This window comes from Anomalospiza imberbis, chromosome 8, assembly GCF_031753505.1.
Source record: "Anomalospiza imberbis isolate Cuckoo-Finch-1a 21T00152 chromosome 8, ASM3175350v1, whole genome shotgun sequence".
Classification (NCBI taxonomy): domain Eukaryota; kingdom Metazoa; phylum Chordata; class Aves; order Passeriformes; family Viduidae; genus Anomalospiza; species Anomalospiza imberbis.
The window spans coordinates 16,962,294-16,982,097 of record NC_089688.1 but is presented as its reverse complement, the minus strand read 5'-3'; the positions used below and the strand labels follow the sequence as shown (position 1 = coordinate 16,982,097).

The following is a 19,804-nucleotide window of genomic DNA, read 5'->3' as shown; positions in this document are numbered from 1 at the left end:
AAATGAAAAAGGATAGGGGACATCTTTCATTTTTATGAGAGAGAATGCATTAGGCATCACCATTTCCAGAGGAAGTGATATGTGTAGGAGAAGGTGGTGGCTGGGAGGGGGAAAACAGCCACTTTCACGCTTGAGGGAGACAGGGATGACATCTGAAGTAGGAGAGTCTTTGCATGGGCCCTTTGTTGGGGTCACTTCTTGGGGTTGTATCATTTTTCTGTATGATATGCACTGTTTTCAGAGCATACAGACTACCAGCAAATTATATGCTTCCATGATTTTTTGTGATGATGATAAGTAATTTTCTAAAGTTGCAGAATGCCTCTAGTTCAGGCCCTAGCTCGAGTTTGAGCAGTTCTGTGCTCAAATCTTGTTTGTCCTGCCGATTCCCTGGTCAGCCTTTGGAAAGGCACGGTGGGCACTCTGCCCTGTGATGATGGTGTTACAGCTGGGGACAGCTGAAAAATGTTGCCCACTGCTGTACACCACAGTGGGTCTGCAGCTGGTCAGGAGGAGCTCAGCTGCTCATGCAGGTAGCTGAGAGCAGCACTCTCAGGAAATCTGCTAAGGTCTTTTGCCCTCTTTGAAACTAGCAGTCTTTGATTTTGTGCCTCTTTTTACCGTGTATGGCACCTGATTGACTTTCACCATTTCCTGACTCTTTTTTTTTCCTGACTTGGGGAAATGCCTGTTGTTTTTTTATGCTGACCAGAGTCTAGAACTAATCACCTTACTGAGAGATAATGGGGTATAGCAGCAACATAGTGACTTACTGTTGGTGGAGTCACCTACAGATCAAGTGGGAAGGCTGTTACGAGCTTCATTTTCTTGCCCTTCTGATTACTAAAAAGCAGTTTGCCATGTATTGCGAATGACTGATGAATTTCATTGACTTCATCCTTTTTCAGCTGAGTTATGTTTTGGGTCTAGTGAGTTCATACATAAATATTTAACCAAGTTTTTTGATCTAGCTGGTCAAATGTAATTTCTGTGATCTGAAAACAAATGATGTAGTTTGTATCTTATCTATAGTACAACGTGTAGCATTTTACAAATATGGGTGTTCCATAAATTGGTGAATACTGAAGATATCACTGAACCTTAATACTTGCTGACCATGGCAGATTCTTTGTCAAATTGCTGCCAGAAATAAGGCAGAGGTTGATATTGTATTTTCTACACAGCACTAAGGAAAGTCCTGTCTGAAAGCAGTAAAAGCTTAGTAGCTAAGATGTTGCTATTCACAGCAGAAAAGGCAAGATGATTTCTACAGGCTACTCTGCCAACTTGCTGTCCTGGTTTTGGATGGGTAAAGTTAATTTTCTCCATAGTAGCTGGTAAGGGGCCATGTTTTGGATTTGTGCTGGAAACAGTGTTAATAATTCAGGCATGTTTTAGTGATTTTTGAGCAGTGCTTGCGCAGCCTCAAGGTCTTTTCTAATTTTCCTACCACCCAGTTAGCAAATAGGTTGGGGTAGCACAAGTTGTGAGGAGACACAGCTGGGACAGCTGATCTCAACTGTTCAAAGGGATATTTCATACCATATGGCAACATGCTCAAGGCATAAAATAGAGAGAAATAGGCTGGGGGCCAATGCTCAGCAGTGACTGGGCATTAATTGGTTGGTAGTGGCAATTGTGCTTAGTTTCTGTTACTCGTCTTTCTTGAGTTTCATTTTTATAATTTCTTCATCATCATCATCGTTATCTATTTAATTATTAAAATGTTCTTATGTCAACCCATGAGTTTTCTCACTTGTAATGTTCCAGTTCTCTTTCCCTCTACCCTGCTGGAGAGAGAGAGAGAGAGTAAGCGGCTGTGTGGTGCTCAGTTGTCAGCTGGGGTTAAACCATCTCAATGAAAATGTTTAGTGAAATGTCACATTTTAATGTAAGGACATAGGAACCCAAAGATGGGTGTACTGGATCATGACAACAGTCAAGGCAACCCAGAATTATGACCAACTCCAACACTAGCTTAAAAATTAGTTCCCAAGGAAGAGAACAAAAGTGAACGTGGCTACCACAGAGGAATATTCTTTCAGACTGCTTCAGTCTCCAGTGATTCCTGAGTTATCAGTGGTATCTTTGTGTTTGAGTACTCTCAATTTTGCTCCCATAAATTAGCCTGGTTACTTTTTGGACACATACATCTTGAAAAATTGTGTTCCACAGCCCAAGTGTATGGTGTGTGAAAAGCCACCTCCTTTGGCCTATTTGAAAATATAGAAAGGAACAAATACCAAAAATTGCTACATATATTTGTGCCTGGATGCCAGGGAATAGACACCATCTAGTAGTCTGTACCCAGCTTTCCACTTTGCAAACTCTAGATTTCTCTCTAACAGCATGAGGGAGCAATCTGGAAAAACAAAAATGATAAAATTTCCTGGTCAAGATAAAGACAGTTAAACAAAGAGACAGAAAAAATAAACAAGTGATGCAAAGACTCACCACCAAAAAGCTCATGATCACACAGTCTCTGAATAATGGCTGCATTGGAGAGACAATTCTCCAGTTTTCATTGCCAAGCATGATGTTAGACATGGATTATCTCTTAGGTCAGTTTGGGATGGTTGTCCAAGCAGTCTCCACTCCCAATCCCTTGCTATCCCCCAGCCTGCTACTTGGGCTGGGGACAGAGGGAGCAACCAAGAAAGCCTCAGTGGTGTGCAAGCATTGTTCAGCAGTAGCTAAAACACTGGTGTGTCCTCACCGCTGTCACAAATCTAAATTGCGGCGCCACACCCGCTGCTGCAAGGGAGCCAGATCCAGGTTGCCTGAGCAGGCTGTGAATACACTTGAAGAGGCTGTTCTGGGGAGAAAAAGGTGTCTGTTTTCTCACAGAGCTAATCTGGAGGACAACAGACGCAAATTGATTAAGTGCAGGTCCCAGATTAAAGGCTACGTGTAACACAGGATGGAATCCTAGGAGCTGGCCCATACATGCCACTAGGTAGGCCCAGCAAAGCAACAGCTTCCAGAAGGCACTCTAAGGAAGGTCTGGAATTTGAAATATTGGTTCATACAGCAGCATCCCACCCTGTCAATTTGAGCTTGAATTTGCAGGTGGAGCCAGAGAATAGTGCCAATTTGTAACAAGACCAGAGGCCCTGGCATCTGCTTTCCTACCACACTGGGAAGAAAGCTTGGAAGAAAACAGAATCTCTTAGGTGCTTCCTGTGAATGTGAACTATATCAGGATGGGTCTTTCAGACCCAGATAAACCTTCCATACTCAAATAATCCCTGTCTTTCTGTCATCAGAGGTGACCCTAGACCTTTGGCAGTTAAATCTCTTCCCAGTTAAACTCATGGATCCCTCCAAGCAGCTCTGGCTTTATTCCCAACACCATTTTGAAATCCTTTGGGGATTATGTGAGTAATTAGATAAATAATAAAAAAGGATGGATGTGGGATGATGCTGCAAGCAAAGCTCTGCTTTTCCAGTGCATTAGGCTTCACAGAATTTGTTCACCCTCAGGGCTGCCAATAGAGGAATGCAAGGCACTTTATCTACAAAAGCAAAGGAAAAGAAAAAGCAAACAACTAGAGTTTTTCCTTGATGACAATAAAACTGACTGTTTTCAGCAATATAATCATCCCTCCAAAGCCTAGAAGGTTCCTTTCAATTTCACTCATCTGCCCACTTCTGGTTTTAAATACCCTGGTGTGCAGTATTCAGAGTAATGCCCTTTGTACTAGAAGTTGCAGAATTTATTGCTGATAAAAAAACCCCATTAGGACCAGGAGAAATGACCAGGGAATTAGAGTCATCTGTCTCAAAACAGATCTTTAGTAGGCAGACATGTAAATCTGTATCTCTCCAGAGCCTTTCTTTGTAGTCAGGGAAAACAAACTTCTTCAGTGACTGACTCATTTCACATGAATAAGCTCATAGGCAAAGTGAGATGACCTGTTCTCTGGAAGTATCAGTATTTCCCCACTAACAGGTGACACTGTCAGCTCATTTGTACACCCATCTTTTTAATATCTAAATTTAAGCTGGCTATGTTTCTTTCCTCACTGTTGTAGAGTCTGCTAGTACTCAGCTAACTGGGCTAAAGATAAAATCTACCCATCCTTAAACCCCATTTTGACAACTCAGTAGAGAACTAAGTGTGGAATTTACAGTATGTCTGGTTATTTTTGTACACATGAACAACCAAAAACTGGTTGAACAAATGTGGACTCAAGTTCTAAGCCAACAAGTTCATGCAGGAAGACAAATTGCTTTCCATTACCATTATCAGAGAGACAAAGAAGAGATTAAGATACATATATATTCTTATGCATAGGATATGTATTCTTATATATAGGATATATAAGATTATATGCATTTTAACACATCCTTCCAGCATCACAGCATCTAAGGGGTCAGTATCATTTTGGCTATGTGTCAAATGATGGAATGGGATGGGAAGAGTCTTGGCAGGTGGCAGAGCCTGTTTCTCTGATTGAAATGGTCCCTGACATGGTTGTTTGGTTGGGATACTCCTAATCTGACATTAGTTGTCTGAAAATCTGGATGAGCTCCCTCCTTAGTATGTAAAGAGAAACAGGCACTGCCAGAGGACACTGACACCAATTTAATGCTCATCCATTGTCAGTAGGTGCTTTACAGAGACCCAGGTGTCTGAAGCAAAGAGAAGGAGAGTGCTCAGAGTGTGACCAGAGCCTATGGGGTGATAGGTGAGGGCTCTTCTGTGGGGCAAGACTTACCCCACAGAAGCAGGGAGCAATGAGGATTTCTCTCCCCTGCTAGGAGTCTGGGGCTGCAACACAGAAAGATTCTCAAAAACAGAGGGGAAGGTGGGAGGGGGAGGAGGGAGAATAAAAAAGAGATAGCTGTTCCAAACAGAACTGTCCAGACAGATTTTGCTACAGAGAATTCATACTGACCTTAGCTGAACTGATATAGCATGGTGCTAATAATGTCAAGGTTGTGCGTTTGATCCCTGGAGGGGTGATTCACTTTAGAGTTGGACTAGATGATCCTTGTTGGTCCCTTCCAACTCAGAATATTCTGTAAGTGTTCAACACATTTCATTTTTCTTGCCAGCATTATCCACTGCATTGTCTTTGAGCACCAGTTTCACAGATCAGAGATAGAGATAAATAGAGATAACCAATCTTCTTCTGCAGATTCTCATTCAGGATTACTTTAAGAGTAATGTCATGTCTCTTTCTTATTACACAGAGACTTCCTAAGGTAATGAAAGCTATTTCTTTTTTTATTCAACTAATATTTCCATTCCCCTTCTTAAGCTACAGTTTTTACCGTCTTCTGCTCTCTACACATGTTCTCATTCCTTGTTCACTTGTTTCCCTACCAGGGCTTTGCAAGGTCTTACTTACCATTGCTTTAGGACTATTACATAACTCACAAAGTCAGTTTTATTAACATTCATTCTTATCATTAGCAGATTAATAAGTAAACTCATATCTCAACAGGAATGACAAGGCTAATTTCAACCACGTGCTTTGGCATCACAGCATATAAATGAGCATGGATTTACAGGTCCAGCACCAGGCTTTTCTGACACTTGACTTCTCTTCCTCAGCCCACCATGGAGGCCCTGGGAGTGACCACTATTTTCTTGCTGGTATGCATCTCATGCCTTCTCTTTGCCACATGGAGAAGCAGATCTCAAAAAGGGAAGGAGCCTCCTGGTCCCACTGCATTCCCCATTGTTGGAAACCTGCTCCAGATAAACCCATGGAATTTGCCTGAAAGCATGAAACAGGTAAGGGACTGTCTTATTCTTTCTATGTTATCTTTATGGTGTATAAAATAAAGTCCAGTCCTGCCGTTCTCAGCTAAATTCACAAGCTTAATTTGCATTGACCAAATGTTAAACAAAAGGTTTCCCAGATTTACATGCTTATTAAGCCTAATCACAATAATCTATTGCATTTCTAAGTCTACATATTACAGGTATGTATATATAAATATATATATGTCAGTCTATATATTTGCAATGACCATAGAGAAATGAGTTATGTGCTGCACTCACAATTTGTACCACAGTACTACAATTTGCAGTGGATTAGCAATCAAGGCATTGATGCTGTTGCACTTTAATCCTCCTGTGCTCAATTCCTCACCATGCTGGCAACACAGCCTGGCCTTTTTTGGGGGAGGAGCCCTGCTCCATTTTGCTGCATCTGCTCCCTAGCAGATATGTAGGATCTTCTGGGAGTGGAAGTAGCAAGTGCAGAAATTGAAGTAAAAACGTTTGCATTTGGAGGTGAATTGTGCTGTCCATTCCCTCCCCTGACTGATGTCACCCATCTGGCAAAAATACCCATTTGAGAGACAGTTTCACTGTCTGTGGTCAAAAACCCTTTAGGCATTTGCTTCCATATTGTGTCTATTACTGATTTTAGAGCTCATGTAAATTGTTATCCACTATGCCCTGCACAAAGGTATTCTGAAATGTTTTGCCAGCCCTGTGAAGGGCTATTTCCTTTTCTCAGGTTCAGACTAGATACTCACCATTTCCATTCATATTTCCTATTTCTGGTATGATTCCCTCTTCCCTTGTCTGTAAGTCATAATTGAAAGATTTCTGCACTGTTGTTAATCAATGTTATGTCTCAACAGTGTTGGGACAATGACACATCACCTCTCAGACCTCTTTGTTTGACCTACAAACGTCACATGATTATCACTGATGTTGTCATGTTGCTCTTTGTGCTCACCTTTCCTACAGCTCAGTGAGAAGTATGGTCCTGTCTTCACAGTACATTTGGGCCCACAAAAGGTTGTGGTGCTGTATGGCTATGATGTTGTAAAAGAAGCTCTGGTTGATCAAGGAGATGACTTCAGTGGAAGAGGCATTCTACCAATGATTAAAAAACTCTTCCAAGGCACAGGTACGTTCTTGGTAATGCCAACATGCAAAACAGATGCTTTCAGAGCTTCAGAAACACAGCTGAGAGAGCACTGCAGAGGGGCATGTAGATTTCATTTACTACTTTTATGCAGACAAATTAGCAATTAAAAGCAAAAAAACCCAGTTCATTACTTATGCAGACAAATTAGCAATTAAAGACAAAAAGCCCAACTCATTACTCAAGGGGACCTTGAGTAAACTGGTCCCCTGGAGAACTGGTTAAGGTCCCAGGATGACTTCACTGAGTGCCTTTTTATTTCCAGTGTGCTCCAAGCTCTGGCTAAAATTTTGTACATTAAATGTGCCTCTAAGGTCTCTTCTCCCATTTCTGAAAATATTCTAAATATAGACACAGCTAAGGAACCAGCAAAAGAAAAGTCCAGAGCACAACAAAGATAAGATAATATAGGCTGACTCAGTAAGGGCCACAGTCCAGAGTAGATAATGATATTATTAACCAGGTCAGACCCTGGTATGGCATTTATAGTACATATTCCGTGGTATTACATATACAGTGCAGTACCATTGGTATTGTCAATAATGATATGCTCTATGCAGGTGCACAGCAGAACATTTGAGTGGTTATGTCAGTGTAAAGGCCTTCTGTCCAAGACCAATTCAGTGTTACTTCTTGCTTGCTTTGTAACATAGTTTTCCTTATCCTTGGAATAAAGTCCGTTTTATTCAAGTGCTGTGACAGATGGATCAATTTTGCCACCTTCAGAATTGCAAAGAAGTTATGGTTTTGGGCAGATAGCAATTCCAGTGTAACTCCACAGAGAGGTGTCTTTGCATACTGAGTACTTACTGTGTAGCTCCCATTAAAGGAAAAAAAAAAAAAAAACTGTTTCATCATGAAGGTCTATTTTTCCTCCCTGTGTCAGGCATTGTGACCAGCAATGGGGAGACCTGGAAGCAGCTGAGACGATTTGCACTCACCACCCTGCGGGATTTTGGGATGGGGAAAAAGGGTATTGAGGAGCGAATCCAGGAGGAAGCTCATTTTCTGGTGGAGAGGCTCAGGAACACACGTGGTATGATAAGGACTTTGTGCCTGTTGAGACACTGTGCATATCTGCAATGAGACAATGAGGGGTGTAGGGCTGCTTTACAAAATCTATGACCCAAGGAGTGGGTGTATGGCTGCTGTTTCTGCTCCCTGCTTCTGTGGGCAAAGTTATCAGTGGGTCAATCAAAGGCACTGTGACAGTATGGAGGATAAAAGTAGGAGAAAGAGACTTGGAAAGCGCCTTTTAACCTATTCTGCTTAAGGAACAAGACAGGAAGGGGCAAAAGGAATGGCTTTGCCACAGAGCCAAGGGTTTGATGGAATTCAGCCATGGAGACAGTGCTGGATGCTGTCAGGTAACCAAGTATGCTCTTCTTCACCTTGTCTCCTGCAACTCTATGTAAACAGATCTTGAAGAAGTAGGTGACCAGAGAACTGATTTGCAGATATTTGGGGTTGGGTCCATCTGAACACTAGACAATACATCCCAGTATTGGTGGGGCTGTCCAATGGGAACAGGTATATAACCTGCTTCTGAGGGCAGGGTATAACGTTACCCACTTGGTTTCAACCTGCAAATGTGTTTTCTAGTAATATATAAGTCAGTGTTACTTCTAAATGTGTCCCCTGAGGGTGGCACAGTATCAGCCACACTTTTCATTGCCAGCCCTCAATGTGTGCCTATTCTGCAAGGGGAGAAAAGGAGATTGATCTAAAAGAATGATTAAGCATCACTGGTTTCCATGAGCCACTAGAAAATACAATCTGACTTCTCAGATAAACATTCATTTTATAAATCAGAGAAAGCACTCTCACCTGCATTGCTTTTATCTTTTGACTGTCACAGTAATACTATATTTCTTATGCCCTTATGCAAGCCTCTAAATCTGGCTCACCTTGTTGCAGCATCTTTTACTGTGTATTAAAAGGTTTTACAAGCAAGATATATACAACCAAAAAGTATAAATCCAGTATAAATTATTTACCCTTAAAGCATAAATCCAGTATTAATTATTTACCCTTAATGCAATTAATAAATAGCTATGACTAGTGTCTTCTACAATCAGCATTAATATACTCACCACCTCTGAAATATCCGCTGAGTCTTCAATGGCCACGGAGTCACCAGTCAGGCAGAGAACTGGTGCTATTGCTCCTTGGAATAGTCTGCTACCAAGCTGACATTTTTTCACTCTGTGGTTTTCTTTCAGGATTTTATATATTTTCATGTTACTGATTCTCATCTTGAAACTTTGAGGTGTACCCTATCACTGTCTGTTATTAGCTCTCCTTTCTTTCTTGAGTCTAATCTTGCTCTTTGCTTACACCATAATTCTCTGCAACGGAGTCATGCAGCTGTGCTATCAAAACTAGACTTAGATCACAGGCATTTGAACCCCAAGGACAGGGTTATATAACTGAGGTTGCACTAATGAAGTTAATAAGGAGAGTGCAATAACCTCAAGACGTGGTTCAGGCAAAGTCCCCATGGTTTCATTGGGGTTTTTTGGTAATGTTTAGGCTGTTTCTAATACAGTCTATAAGACAGACAGGTATGTGCTAGCTGAAGAGCAACTAAGGCACTCAGACCAGGGTGCTGCTGAGAGCAAGACAGAAGAGATACTTAAGCCACTATAAGAGTGAAATTAGTTCACTTCAAGAATAAGTTGGTAAGCCCTTCACTGTCCTTTCAAAGGAGTGCAAAATTCTGGATCTCCAGAAAATGTGAAACTACCTTGTAGTGTAAGAGGAGGGGTTGATCCATTAAATACTGAAAGTAAGATACCTTTTTTTGATGTTTGTTGCAGAGCAACCCCTCAACCCTGGCAGTTTCCTAATCCACGCTGTTTCCAACATCATCTGCTCCATCGTCTTTGGGGATCGGTTTGACTATGAGGACAAGAATTTTCTGACTTTAATTGATTTGATAGAGGAAAACAACAAGCTCCAGGTCTCTACACAAACACAGGTGTGTCTGGTTTGATTTAATACATTTGTTAGTTATTATAATATTCAAATCGCTGAATGTAGTGAAACCATAAAGTAAATGACCATAAAATCCTGAGTAAGAAAGACCTACTGCTCCAAAACAGTTTAACTGCCTCATTTTCATAGTTACAATCAGGAACATTTTAGTTTATCCACATTAATCAGAATGTGCTTTTTCATACCTTTATTTTTACAGCTATATAATTTCTTCCCAAATGTCATGGATTATTTACCTGGACCTCATCAACGACTGATAAAAAATGTTGAAAAAGTTGATAAATTTGCAACAGATATCGTAATGGAACACCAGAAAACCCTGGATCCCACTTGTCCTCGAGATTTTATTGATGCTTTTCTTAATAAAATGGAACAGGTACTGTAAGTGTAGAGATTCATTGGATTATATGGAAATCACTACTTGAATCAGATCTTTTCTTTTTACTTGTGATGAGGCATTGGCTTTTTGCAAATACAGAGGGGAACGTGCTCTTCATGATACACTGACTTCATTTTATCATCTCTATTTTCTTATCAAGGATTCTTAAACACAGAATAAACAGCATGAGCCAAAGTGATGAAAGCTGAAGACCAATCTGGTTAATACAATTAAATGCTCCTTCCATATAATAATATTATTTAGTAAACCTACCATAAATGCTGGTGTTCTGAGTGTTGTATTTTTGAAAGAACATTAGATGTGTTCATACACCTACATTTTCTTTTTAAGCAAACTTCTTGGGTTTGTCATTCAAAACCTTCTGCCAAATCTTCCTGCAGGAGAAAGGGAATGATGACTCAAAATTCACCATTGAGACCTTGAGCAGAACCACACTCGACTTGTTCCTTGCAGGAACAGGGACCACAAGCATCACACTGAGATTTGCGGTTCTGATTCTCCATAAATACCCAGAGATAGTAGGTAATGGAAATAAATAGTTTAAAACTTTTTAATAGGTTGTGGGATCAGTTTGGACAATTCCTGTCACTACCACATGTGGCAACAGTCCCCTGACTAAGGAAGTATGTTTTTGCAGTGTGGAAATGTGTATGTCTTGGATGTCTTCACGAAAAGCAAAAGTTAGTACTAAGTATAAAAATATATTCCTGGTGTGCTAAAAGCATATTTTGTTGTAAATATGGAGAGAGGTTCAGGCAAACACATGGGGGACTTGTTCATCCAACATTTACTGATTTCTCAACAGAGAAAATGCAAAAGGAGATTGATTCCGTGATTGGCCGAGACCGAAGCCCTCGCATGTCGGATCGGAGCCAGATGCCCTTTACAGATGCTGTGATCCATGAAATCCAGAGATACATTGATTTCCTTCCTACTAATGTCCCACATGCTGTAATCAGAGACACCAAATTCAGAGACTATTTTATTCCCAAGGTCTGTTACACTGTGTCTGAGAAAGGTCGTAATCGCTTGAAAACAATTATGAGTTTTGTTCTTTGTATTTCATTTATTTTCAAAAGCATTGAAATGTGATACTGAATTGGATTTTTTTTTTTTCCAAAGGGGATTCTGGAAGTTATTGAGTCCAATCCCTTGTATTAGAAAAAAAAAGAAGAAAATACTTTTGCATCCTCTGTATGAAGAGGGTGATATTTCTGGGTTTTTTTTCACATCAGTGTAAGTTTTAATTTATTTGGAAGCAATATTAAATACTCTAAACAGACTCTTTATTAAATTCACAAAAAAACATCTTTGCCATACCAATGGCACATATTTTCATGCATTAAATGTTCATTTAAAACTGTTTAAACTTTGACTAGCCTTCTGTTTGGCTCTGGGAACTTCTTAGTGCCTCCTTGCTTTAATGTATCTCCATTGTACCTTTCTTTTTTGTTAATTCAGGACACTCTGATATTCCCTATGCTGAGTTCTGTCCTACATGATAGCAAGGAATTTCCAAATCCAGAAAAATTTGACCCAGGACATTTCTTGAATGCAAATGGGACCTTTAAAAAAAGTGACTACTTCATGCCATTTTCTATAGGTAAGACCTCTTGCTATTTCAGATCCTAGACTATCCTCTCCTGAAATCTCTCTGAAGATTTCATGGCTCCATCACTATTGTCTGTACAATGATGTCAGGTGACATCTACTAGAGTCACTTCTAGGAAGCTCTAACCCCTGCAATACAGTTCCAGCTGACTTCCTTTTTTAGCTAACACAAGAACTCCCCCAATGCCTTCTACAAGATGTGTATGAAGTAGGACTCATACAACTTGTCTCTCAAACCATCAAACAGCAACAGAACTTGAGCAACCAGAGCCTTCAAACTGCCTTCAGACACTGAGCACTCTCATTGTTCTAGATCTTGAGTTCCTAGTTTCATTCATGCTTCCCCAAAATACTGCAGTGCTGCCTGTGCATTCTGAGATGTCTGAATTTTCATGGGACTGTGGCTAAAATCGGTTATCAGCAAAATACTCCATGTGACCTTTTTTTTTTTTTTTTTTCTTTTCGGTTGTAGGAAAACGCGTATGTGCAGGAGAAGGTCTGGCCCGGATGGAGATATTCATATTTTTAACATCCATCCTACAGAACTTTACTTTGAAGCCTGTTGTGGATCACAAAGACATTGACATTAGCCCAGTAATCACCAGTCTGGCAAATATGCCCCAACACTATGAGGTCTCTTTTGTTCCACGTTAGCCAAGTGAAGACAGTTTCCAGCTCCCAAACTCCTGAGTGCTCTGGCTGAATGACAGTCATTCCCCACTCTGCTGAGAATGAAACACTCAGACCATTTGGTAGATATTTTATGGAGAGAAGAGCGTTTAGAAAAAAAAAATTGTATGGTACTTTTATAATCACCACAGCCAGCTCTTAACAGAGTAGGCAATCACACAGGGAAGGACACAGTACCCTGTGCAGAATTACAGATTCTTCTCTGCATCTACCTCACCCAGCTGTGGTTCCTGTCTGGCTCCTGACATGCCAGGCCACCTGCACTAGTTCTCTGAGAGCCCTGCTGCTGCTGTCCCTACCACCTGAGGCGTTCCAGCAGGAATAGATGCTTGTACTCCAGGGTTTTTACAAACTCTGCTTGAAGTACCTCTCTCTGTACTTTCAGTTAGTTTGCAATCTATTTGTAAAGGCAAACATAAAATAAGGGTTTTTTTGTGGTAGATAATGATCATCTATTGTATTCGTGACCCAATACTTACTGTCTACTGTGGTGGGGATAGAGTTTATCAATGACTAGACAGATGGGTTATCCTCTGTGATTACAATGAGAGTTTGTGAAATTACAATTTATACTGCAAAATAAAGAAGTAGTGTACTGAATTGTTGTTTTTCTGATATTCCAGAACATCTTTTGGTGAAAAACCAGTGTCCACAAAGCTTATACTCCAAAATCTTTTTCAAGTCCTGTACACATCTGACTGCTTCATTTCACTCATATGAAATGTACTATGGCTTGAAGAATGAGCTGGTTAAAGATCTATAAACATCCATTCCCAACTTGGGATAAAGCTACACTGACCCTATGGGACCCATTAGAACCCCAACTGTGGATACAGAGCTGTTCATTGGGGAGAAACAGGACAAATTAAATAATACCAGGATCGCCCCCTAATGCCTTTTCCTAGATGAATGCCAGCTTTCATCTTCCCAGTATTTTATAAAGTACATAAAGATCACTACAGCAATGTTACAATCAGGAAAAAATTCATAAATAGAGTTTATATGACTTGCCAAGCATATATGTACAGATCAATGGCTGGCATTTCCTGCCTTAATCACATTCCCATCAATGTATAATATATAGTGATTACAGTGAAGAAAGAGAGCTGAATCTGTATTATGTGGGAAAACACAGAACTGTAATATTACCACAATGTCATTAACTGTTTATGTGAAACGGATAGAATTTGCTTCCTTTCAAAGATTAATAAGCTAGATATACTATGCATTACTAGCACGGCATTGCAAAGGCAAAAAGCCACAAATTCCACAGAATTACAGAAATAAATTCCCTCACCAGATAAAAAGAAAGCAATGTACTTCCTCTTTAGCCGTGCCACTACTAAAATAGCCAAAACAAATGAGTGTAGCTTTCTTATTCCAGTTATCTTCCTCCATGCTGAAAAGTCAAGGAGGCAGCCAATGCAAATCAGCTTTAGTGCCTGGAGACTCCACCATGGTATGAAGTGGGCTTTGGGATTAGAGGAGGGCTAAAGCCATGTGCCCTGATTCCAAACACCGTGGATATCTCCACAAAGTACTGCTCTGAAACTTGAATGACTTCAGAATAACCTGTTAGAGCGGCTGAGCAGAACTCTCTCAAGATGCTGGAAAAAAAATTCTCTGGAACTGAACTCTTCTGCTTCTTCTAAAAGAGCTGTTATTTGCTAGGCTGATTTTCATCCCCTGGTTTGCAGTTGCAGTCTAAGCCATCAAGAATTGCTTCAGCCCTCCCTTTTCTATTTTCCTCCTGTTCCTCCTTTTAAGAACCCACTATTTTCTTACTCTATCTTCCACCAGAAAATGCTGCAAAGGAGAACTCTGAGATTTAATCTCTTTCTGTACCTACTCTGGAATTTCTCAGGTGTTCTCCAGGTGAAACATCTGAGCAGTAACCAAGTTGTGGCTTTGCTTTTGGACTGACTACACCTTTCCCCAGTACAATGCTGTTCACACACCTATGTCTCTTCCATGGTGCTACTCTCCAAGGACATGCTATCCCTGACATGATGTGGATTCTACCAGTGACACAAAGGTCCCTCAGGCAAGGAGGGTAACAGTTACTCAGAGACACAATGGGGAACACAGTTGTCAGCTCTTAGCCTAACTGGGATGTCACACAGTCCTCCAGCCAGCCAGGAAGTCCATCTCTAAAATTTCCTCTCAAAAAGAAAGTCTATTGTGGGACAAGTCCCTTCTCTCATTTTTTCTTCCTGGACGTGGAATACTCAAGAGTTTGTGAAGGATCTCACTATTTCTTACTTTTCTTACCTGAAAACAACTGAGCACTTGGTGACAGTGCATGGCTAGAAGGATTTCCAACTTCAGAGCCCCTGGAGGTTTTCATCCTTGTTGTTTTAAAATAGCACTGTATTTTGTATACACAGAAAAGCAACTTCTTCAACAGGAACAGGACATGGTCCATACTGTGCCTTTCCTGCAGGATCTGTGGTTTTGCCTGCTGGTATGGCACCTGCCTGTGTCCCCCTGCAGTCCTGCCAGGTAACACCATGAGCACAGAAATGTTATTTCTATTTCAAACCCAGGACTTTCAAAGTGATGGTGAAGGCTCTCAAAAGTCGTCTGCTTCTTTTTAAAGAGCACTAGGGAAAAGTATCCATCCTGACTAAATAGTGGCTGTACACAGCCTGACAGCATGATGATCTTTATTACACTAGCACCTGACTAGACATTCTTTTAAACACTCTAAGTTTGAACCACTTCTTTCCTACATACAGTACTTGTACTACCTTCAACTACAACTCACTCAAAAGCCAGCTTGAATTACTTAAGGTCAATAGGTACAGAAAAAATATTCTTAGAGTAAGATGAATAACTGTTCAGTACAAAGGGTTCTGCCAAATCAGCAATTTGGAACATTGTTAACCTAGCAGAGAAGCAGGTTTTTGTGCTAGGTGTGCCATTTCAAAAACTATTAGGATCAAAATTCACTGAAGTAGAGAAAGGGTCTGCTAAGTCAACTAAGCATGTGATAAAATATTAAGTCTTGAAACTTCACCAGAGATCCAGACAGTCAAAGAATATAATTGCAGGAATACTTGATGCAGAGTTTAAAACATGTTCTCTTCTATCATCCCTAGTAACTTGAAGGAGTTTGTCTTTATTAACAGATTCCTTTGAAAAAAAAAATAAAAAAAAAGTTTGTGTAATCTTTCCAACAGAACTCGAAATTCCAGAGAAATATATGCAGCAAGTTTACTGGAAATTTTTAATTCTTTCTATTTCAAACAGATAAAAGGGGGCACCAAAATGAAGTGTTTTCAATACTCCACCCAGTAAGTCCAAAGGTCCAGGTATCTTCCCAACAAAGAGCTCAATGAAGGAAAAACTGAAGTTTAGGTCCTGCTGCTACTAAGGGAAAATGTCTTTACAGATTATGGAAGACTTTCCCTAGACAGAGTATTTCATGTGGAAAACAGGACTAACGCACAAATAGCCAATATCGACATGAGTTAAAGACAAGCTTCTACTTTTCACTGCAGAACTGAGGCAACAGTACCCCTTGAGAAGAGGCAAATATTATTCAACCTTAAGCCTGAATACAGCCTACCAATAGCTGGAAAAAGTCCCAGTCTCCATGTCAGCTGTAAACCAAATCCTTGTCAACATACAGAATTGCTGTTGTGCAAAACCAGAGATCAGTCCAATTCACTGCCCAACTCCAGCTTATAGAGTATTGTAATTTCATCGTTTCTCCAGTTTTTTGTACTTGGCTTCTGCAGAAGGAAAAATAGTATTTTAGTACTGGGTAGATAAAAGCTTTGCATCCTGTAAGCTAATTGACTGTATCATCCAGGATCCTTTTTTTTCTACTGCATTTTAGGCAAATATAATTGTAAAACAATTTTTTAAGAATCTGGTGTTTTAAGTCAGAAATTAATATCAATTCAAGCCAAGAGGAATTGGGTGACCAGTGGAACATTATGAATCCCTCAACTTGCAAGGTTAAACATCAGTCTTTAAAATATAAGTCAGTGCCTACCATAAAAAAGAAATCAAGCCTCACTAATAAGCAGTAGTTAAACAACACCTGTACTGGTCCCCCAAAATATAACTCATTACACGAATCTTTTCCCAATGCTTATCACTTCACACACAATATTTGTGCTCAAAAGCTGCATAGGCAACTCTACACCTCAGATTTGTTAAACAAAACAGAGTTTACTTTCTTTCTTCCTCTTTAAATTCTCTTGCAAGACACCATGCTGCTAGGTCTTAACAGTGGAGGATGATAGTTACCAAGTTTTTTGGAATATGCATCCAATTTATAAGCTGCCTGCTCCAGAGCTGCAACCTGTTCCTCAATTAGGTTTATCTGTTCCAGATATGGCTGAAGATCAGCATCTTAAAAAAGCATAAAAATTTTATCTGTCAGTTCTCAGTAGTGCACTTCCAAGAAACAGTTCACATTTGAAACACAAGAATTTCTTATTACATTCTTCAGACAATACAGTTCAAAAGGTGCCCTCTCCCGCCCCAAAATTAAGTGATGACTCTGACAGCCAGGTTCTAGGAAAATATTAAATGTTTAAGAGTACTGTCTAGTCTCTAACACAAGTAACAGGAGAACAGGAATAACACTTTTTCTAATTCATATCAGCTCCAGAGTCTGGAGTAAACTAGGACACAAATTCAGATTTATTTTCTCTTACAGCAGCCTACAGCATCTAAAGGTGTTAAGAAATATACCAGACTGGCATTGCATAGCAGCACATCTACATCAGTGAGTTTTTTTTCCTTCAGCACTAATGGAGTGTGAACCTTCTGACTCTAAGATGCTTTATTTCTCAAACAAGTGTGACATTCATGACATCCCTACCTTATTTGGTGTACTTACATTTTTGGTTTAAATCCTTCAGATTTCTACTGATGTTTATAGCAATATCTTTCATTTCTAAGTACTTCAAGCTAGTCAGCTTATTCATGTTTTCCAGGAGTTTGTAGTCTTCACTGGTGGCTTAAAAAATATCAAGTTTATTTTAATTAAAGGTGATGTAGTTTGAATTGTGTGCAGACTCTTCAAGAGGACAAGAGATTTCAAACCAACAGCCAAATGAAGCACAACAGTTTAGATGGCAGTACAGGTTATTAGTATACACTCTACGGAAAAATAACATTTTGTGAATTGCAAAAATCAACTGCACTGATGAATTCACTTCCAAACTTTTTTTGAAAAAAGTTTACTAAATCCTCCTACTTCTACTCTTAATTCTGTCAGTTAGACACTTATGTTTACAAAACTGATAGCACAAATCCAGACCGGTAATTTTTACCATAGGTCCTTAAAGTCTGCAAATCAGGAATGCTTTCAAAATTAGAGCCTATGCAATGCATTAACTTCGTGAGTAGTTTACTTCGCTCCAGTTAATTTTGCACAGCAGTTAATTCTAAAGCATAAATGTCGGAAAATATGTATGATCCCTGCTCTCAAGAAAAAAATGACTCCACTATCTGTAGTACATCCCTCCTACTCTGTCCTAACCCAGACCGCTTTTGTTAGATTGACTTTCTATGTACAAACTTCTTTGAGACAAAAAATTATTATTATTAAGCTGCTAATATCACACTGAATTGTTCTGAAAAATATTTGCGCTATTCTGGGACTTTGTTAAATTAATATAACTAATCTCAGCGTTAGCAGCCTAGCAATGTGCCAAATTTGGACTGCCAGCCTTACCAGATGAGATCCAAATAGTTACAGTTTAAACAAACTATCCAACAGATTTCTTTGAAACAAAGTGAATAGAAAGAAGAACTTGCAGGTCAATATTGCAGTGCCTTACCTGTCAGTTCACCTGTCAAGTAAGTGGCCATTTTGCTGAACATGTCTTTGCAGAGTTCATTGATATCTGCTTCCGCTGGCTCCTTAGCTTCCTCTGCAGTTTCAATAGCAGGATCCTCTACTCAGGGTAAAGACATTACAGGGTTAAGGCAAACTATAACAAGTCCAGAAGCACAATAGAAATATTACATGGTTCCATTTCTCCCCCTTCAAGCTGCCTTCAGCTACTTTCCATGTAAATTGCCTTCTTTACACTGTTAAGGAGTTACAAACCATGGCAGCTTCTTCGAAGTAGTACCAGCATTTCCAAGTAATACTTTACGGAGCATTCAAGAGACAGGCACCGACCTGACAGCACTGACAAGTATTACTGCCCCTCGCGCCTAGACAACAAAGCAATCTGGGGAGAACTTCCGAGTGGCTGTGCACGGTGCTGCTGCTTATTTCTAGTCACTGACTCGGAAAAGAAGCACAGCTGCCCCAGTCCGCTTCATAAGGGCTACAACAGATCCCCACCTGCGGAAAGCGGCAATCGCCGCTTTTCTTCTCCAAACCCGTTTCTACCACAATCTGCCCTTGTTGGGCCCCTCCCCGGAGCAGTCCGCACCTCTTTCCTAACCCGGCAGGCCGCTCTTTCCCCCGCCGGCAGAGTTTGCCGGCTCGCACACGAAGGCTGCCCGAGGCCCGCGGCTCCCTCCGACCGAAGCGGCGGCGCGGGCAGGACCCGGCCGGGCCCCAGGGCAGCAGGGGCAGAAGGCGTTCGGCCCAGCCCGGCCGGCACACGCCAGGCCCGGGCTCGCCGGAAACTCGGGCCCGCGCCGCGGCCTCCCTGGGCTGGGCCGGGCCGGGCCCAGCCCCGCACCGCGACCCCGGGGCACGCCCGGGCCCAGCCCCGACCCCTGCCCCGACCCCTTACGCTTTGCGGGCTGCGCTCCGGCCTCGGGCGGCCCCTCCGCCGCGGCCGCCATGGGCACGCAGCCGCTCCCCCGGCCCGGAGCCGCCTCCTCCGGCCCGCGCCAGGCCCGGGCCCGCCCCGCGCCCGGCACAAGGAGGAGCCCCCGGAGCCTCCGCCCCCCGAGGGGCGGCCGCGGCAGGTGCGCGGTGTGCCGGCGCCGCGCGGACGCGGCTGCAGGAAACACGAATACCGAGGTGGAGAACGTGGTACGAGGTTACTTTGCTCCAGCCGTTAAAGGCGGTGAAGCAGAACCGAGAGCGCCTGGTTTGTGCTCGATGCGGCTGCGCCGTCAGCGCGATCGTTTCCCCCTTCCCACCGCAACCGGACCGCTCATTGCAAGAACGCCGGCAGGACTCTCACGCCGCACGTCCGGGTCAGGGGCTGCTGCCAGCCCGACCCTCACAGGCAAACTCTTCAGTCCTGTGTTTGAGGATGTTTTCCTTTGGCTTAGC

General features: G+C 41.5%; 2 protein-coding genes across 4 annotated transcripts; one reads left to right on the top strand and one right to left on the bottom strand.

Moving 5' to 3' along the window:
- Positions 1-5,517: 5,517 nt before the first annotated feature.
- On the top strand, positions 5,518-13,194 carry LOC137478025 (cytochrome P450 2H1-like). The gene is made up of 9 exons (XM_068197522.1): positions 5,518-5,746; positions 6,716-6,878; positions 7,783-7,932; positions 9,716-9,876; positions 10,093-10,269; positions 10,674-10,815; positions 11,099-11,286; positions 11,755-11,896; positions 12,377-13,194. The coding sequence occupies exons 1-9, from the start codon at positions 5,570-5,572 to the stop codon at positions 12,556-12,558; spliced, it is 1,482 nt and encodes a 493-aa protein (XP_068053623.1). The 5' UTR covers positions 5,518-5,569; the 3' UTR covers positions 12,559-13,194.
- BLOC1S2 (biogenesis of lysosomal organelles complex 1 subunit 2) lies at positions 11,513-19,682 on the bottom strand. 3 transcript variants are annotated; one of them, XM_068197526.1, is made up of 6 exons: positions 19,543-19,682; positions 18,399-18,515; positions 17,453-17,572; positions 16,855-16,959; positions 15,268-16,331; positions 11,513-15,220 (listed from the first exon to the last, which is right to left on the bottom strand). In XM_068197526.1, the coding sequence occupies exons 2-5, from the start codon at positions 18,439-18,441 to the stop codon at positions 16,300-16,302; spliced, it is 300 nt and encodes a 99-aa protein (XP_068053627.1). In that variant the 5' UTR covers positions 18,442-18,515; positions 19,543-19,682; the 3' UTR covers positions 11,513-15,220; positions 15,268-16,299. The 3 variants fall into 3 exon arrangements, with proteins under 3 accessions (XP_068053627.1, XP_068053626.1, XP_068053628.1); XM_068197525.1 differs by lacking the exon at positions 19,543-19,682 and adding an exon at positions 19,314-19,458; XM_068197527.1 differs by lacking the exon at positions 19,543-19,682 and adding an exon at positions 18,914-19,145.
- Between the last annotated feature and the right edge of the window lie 122 nt (positions 19,683-19,804).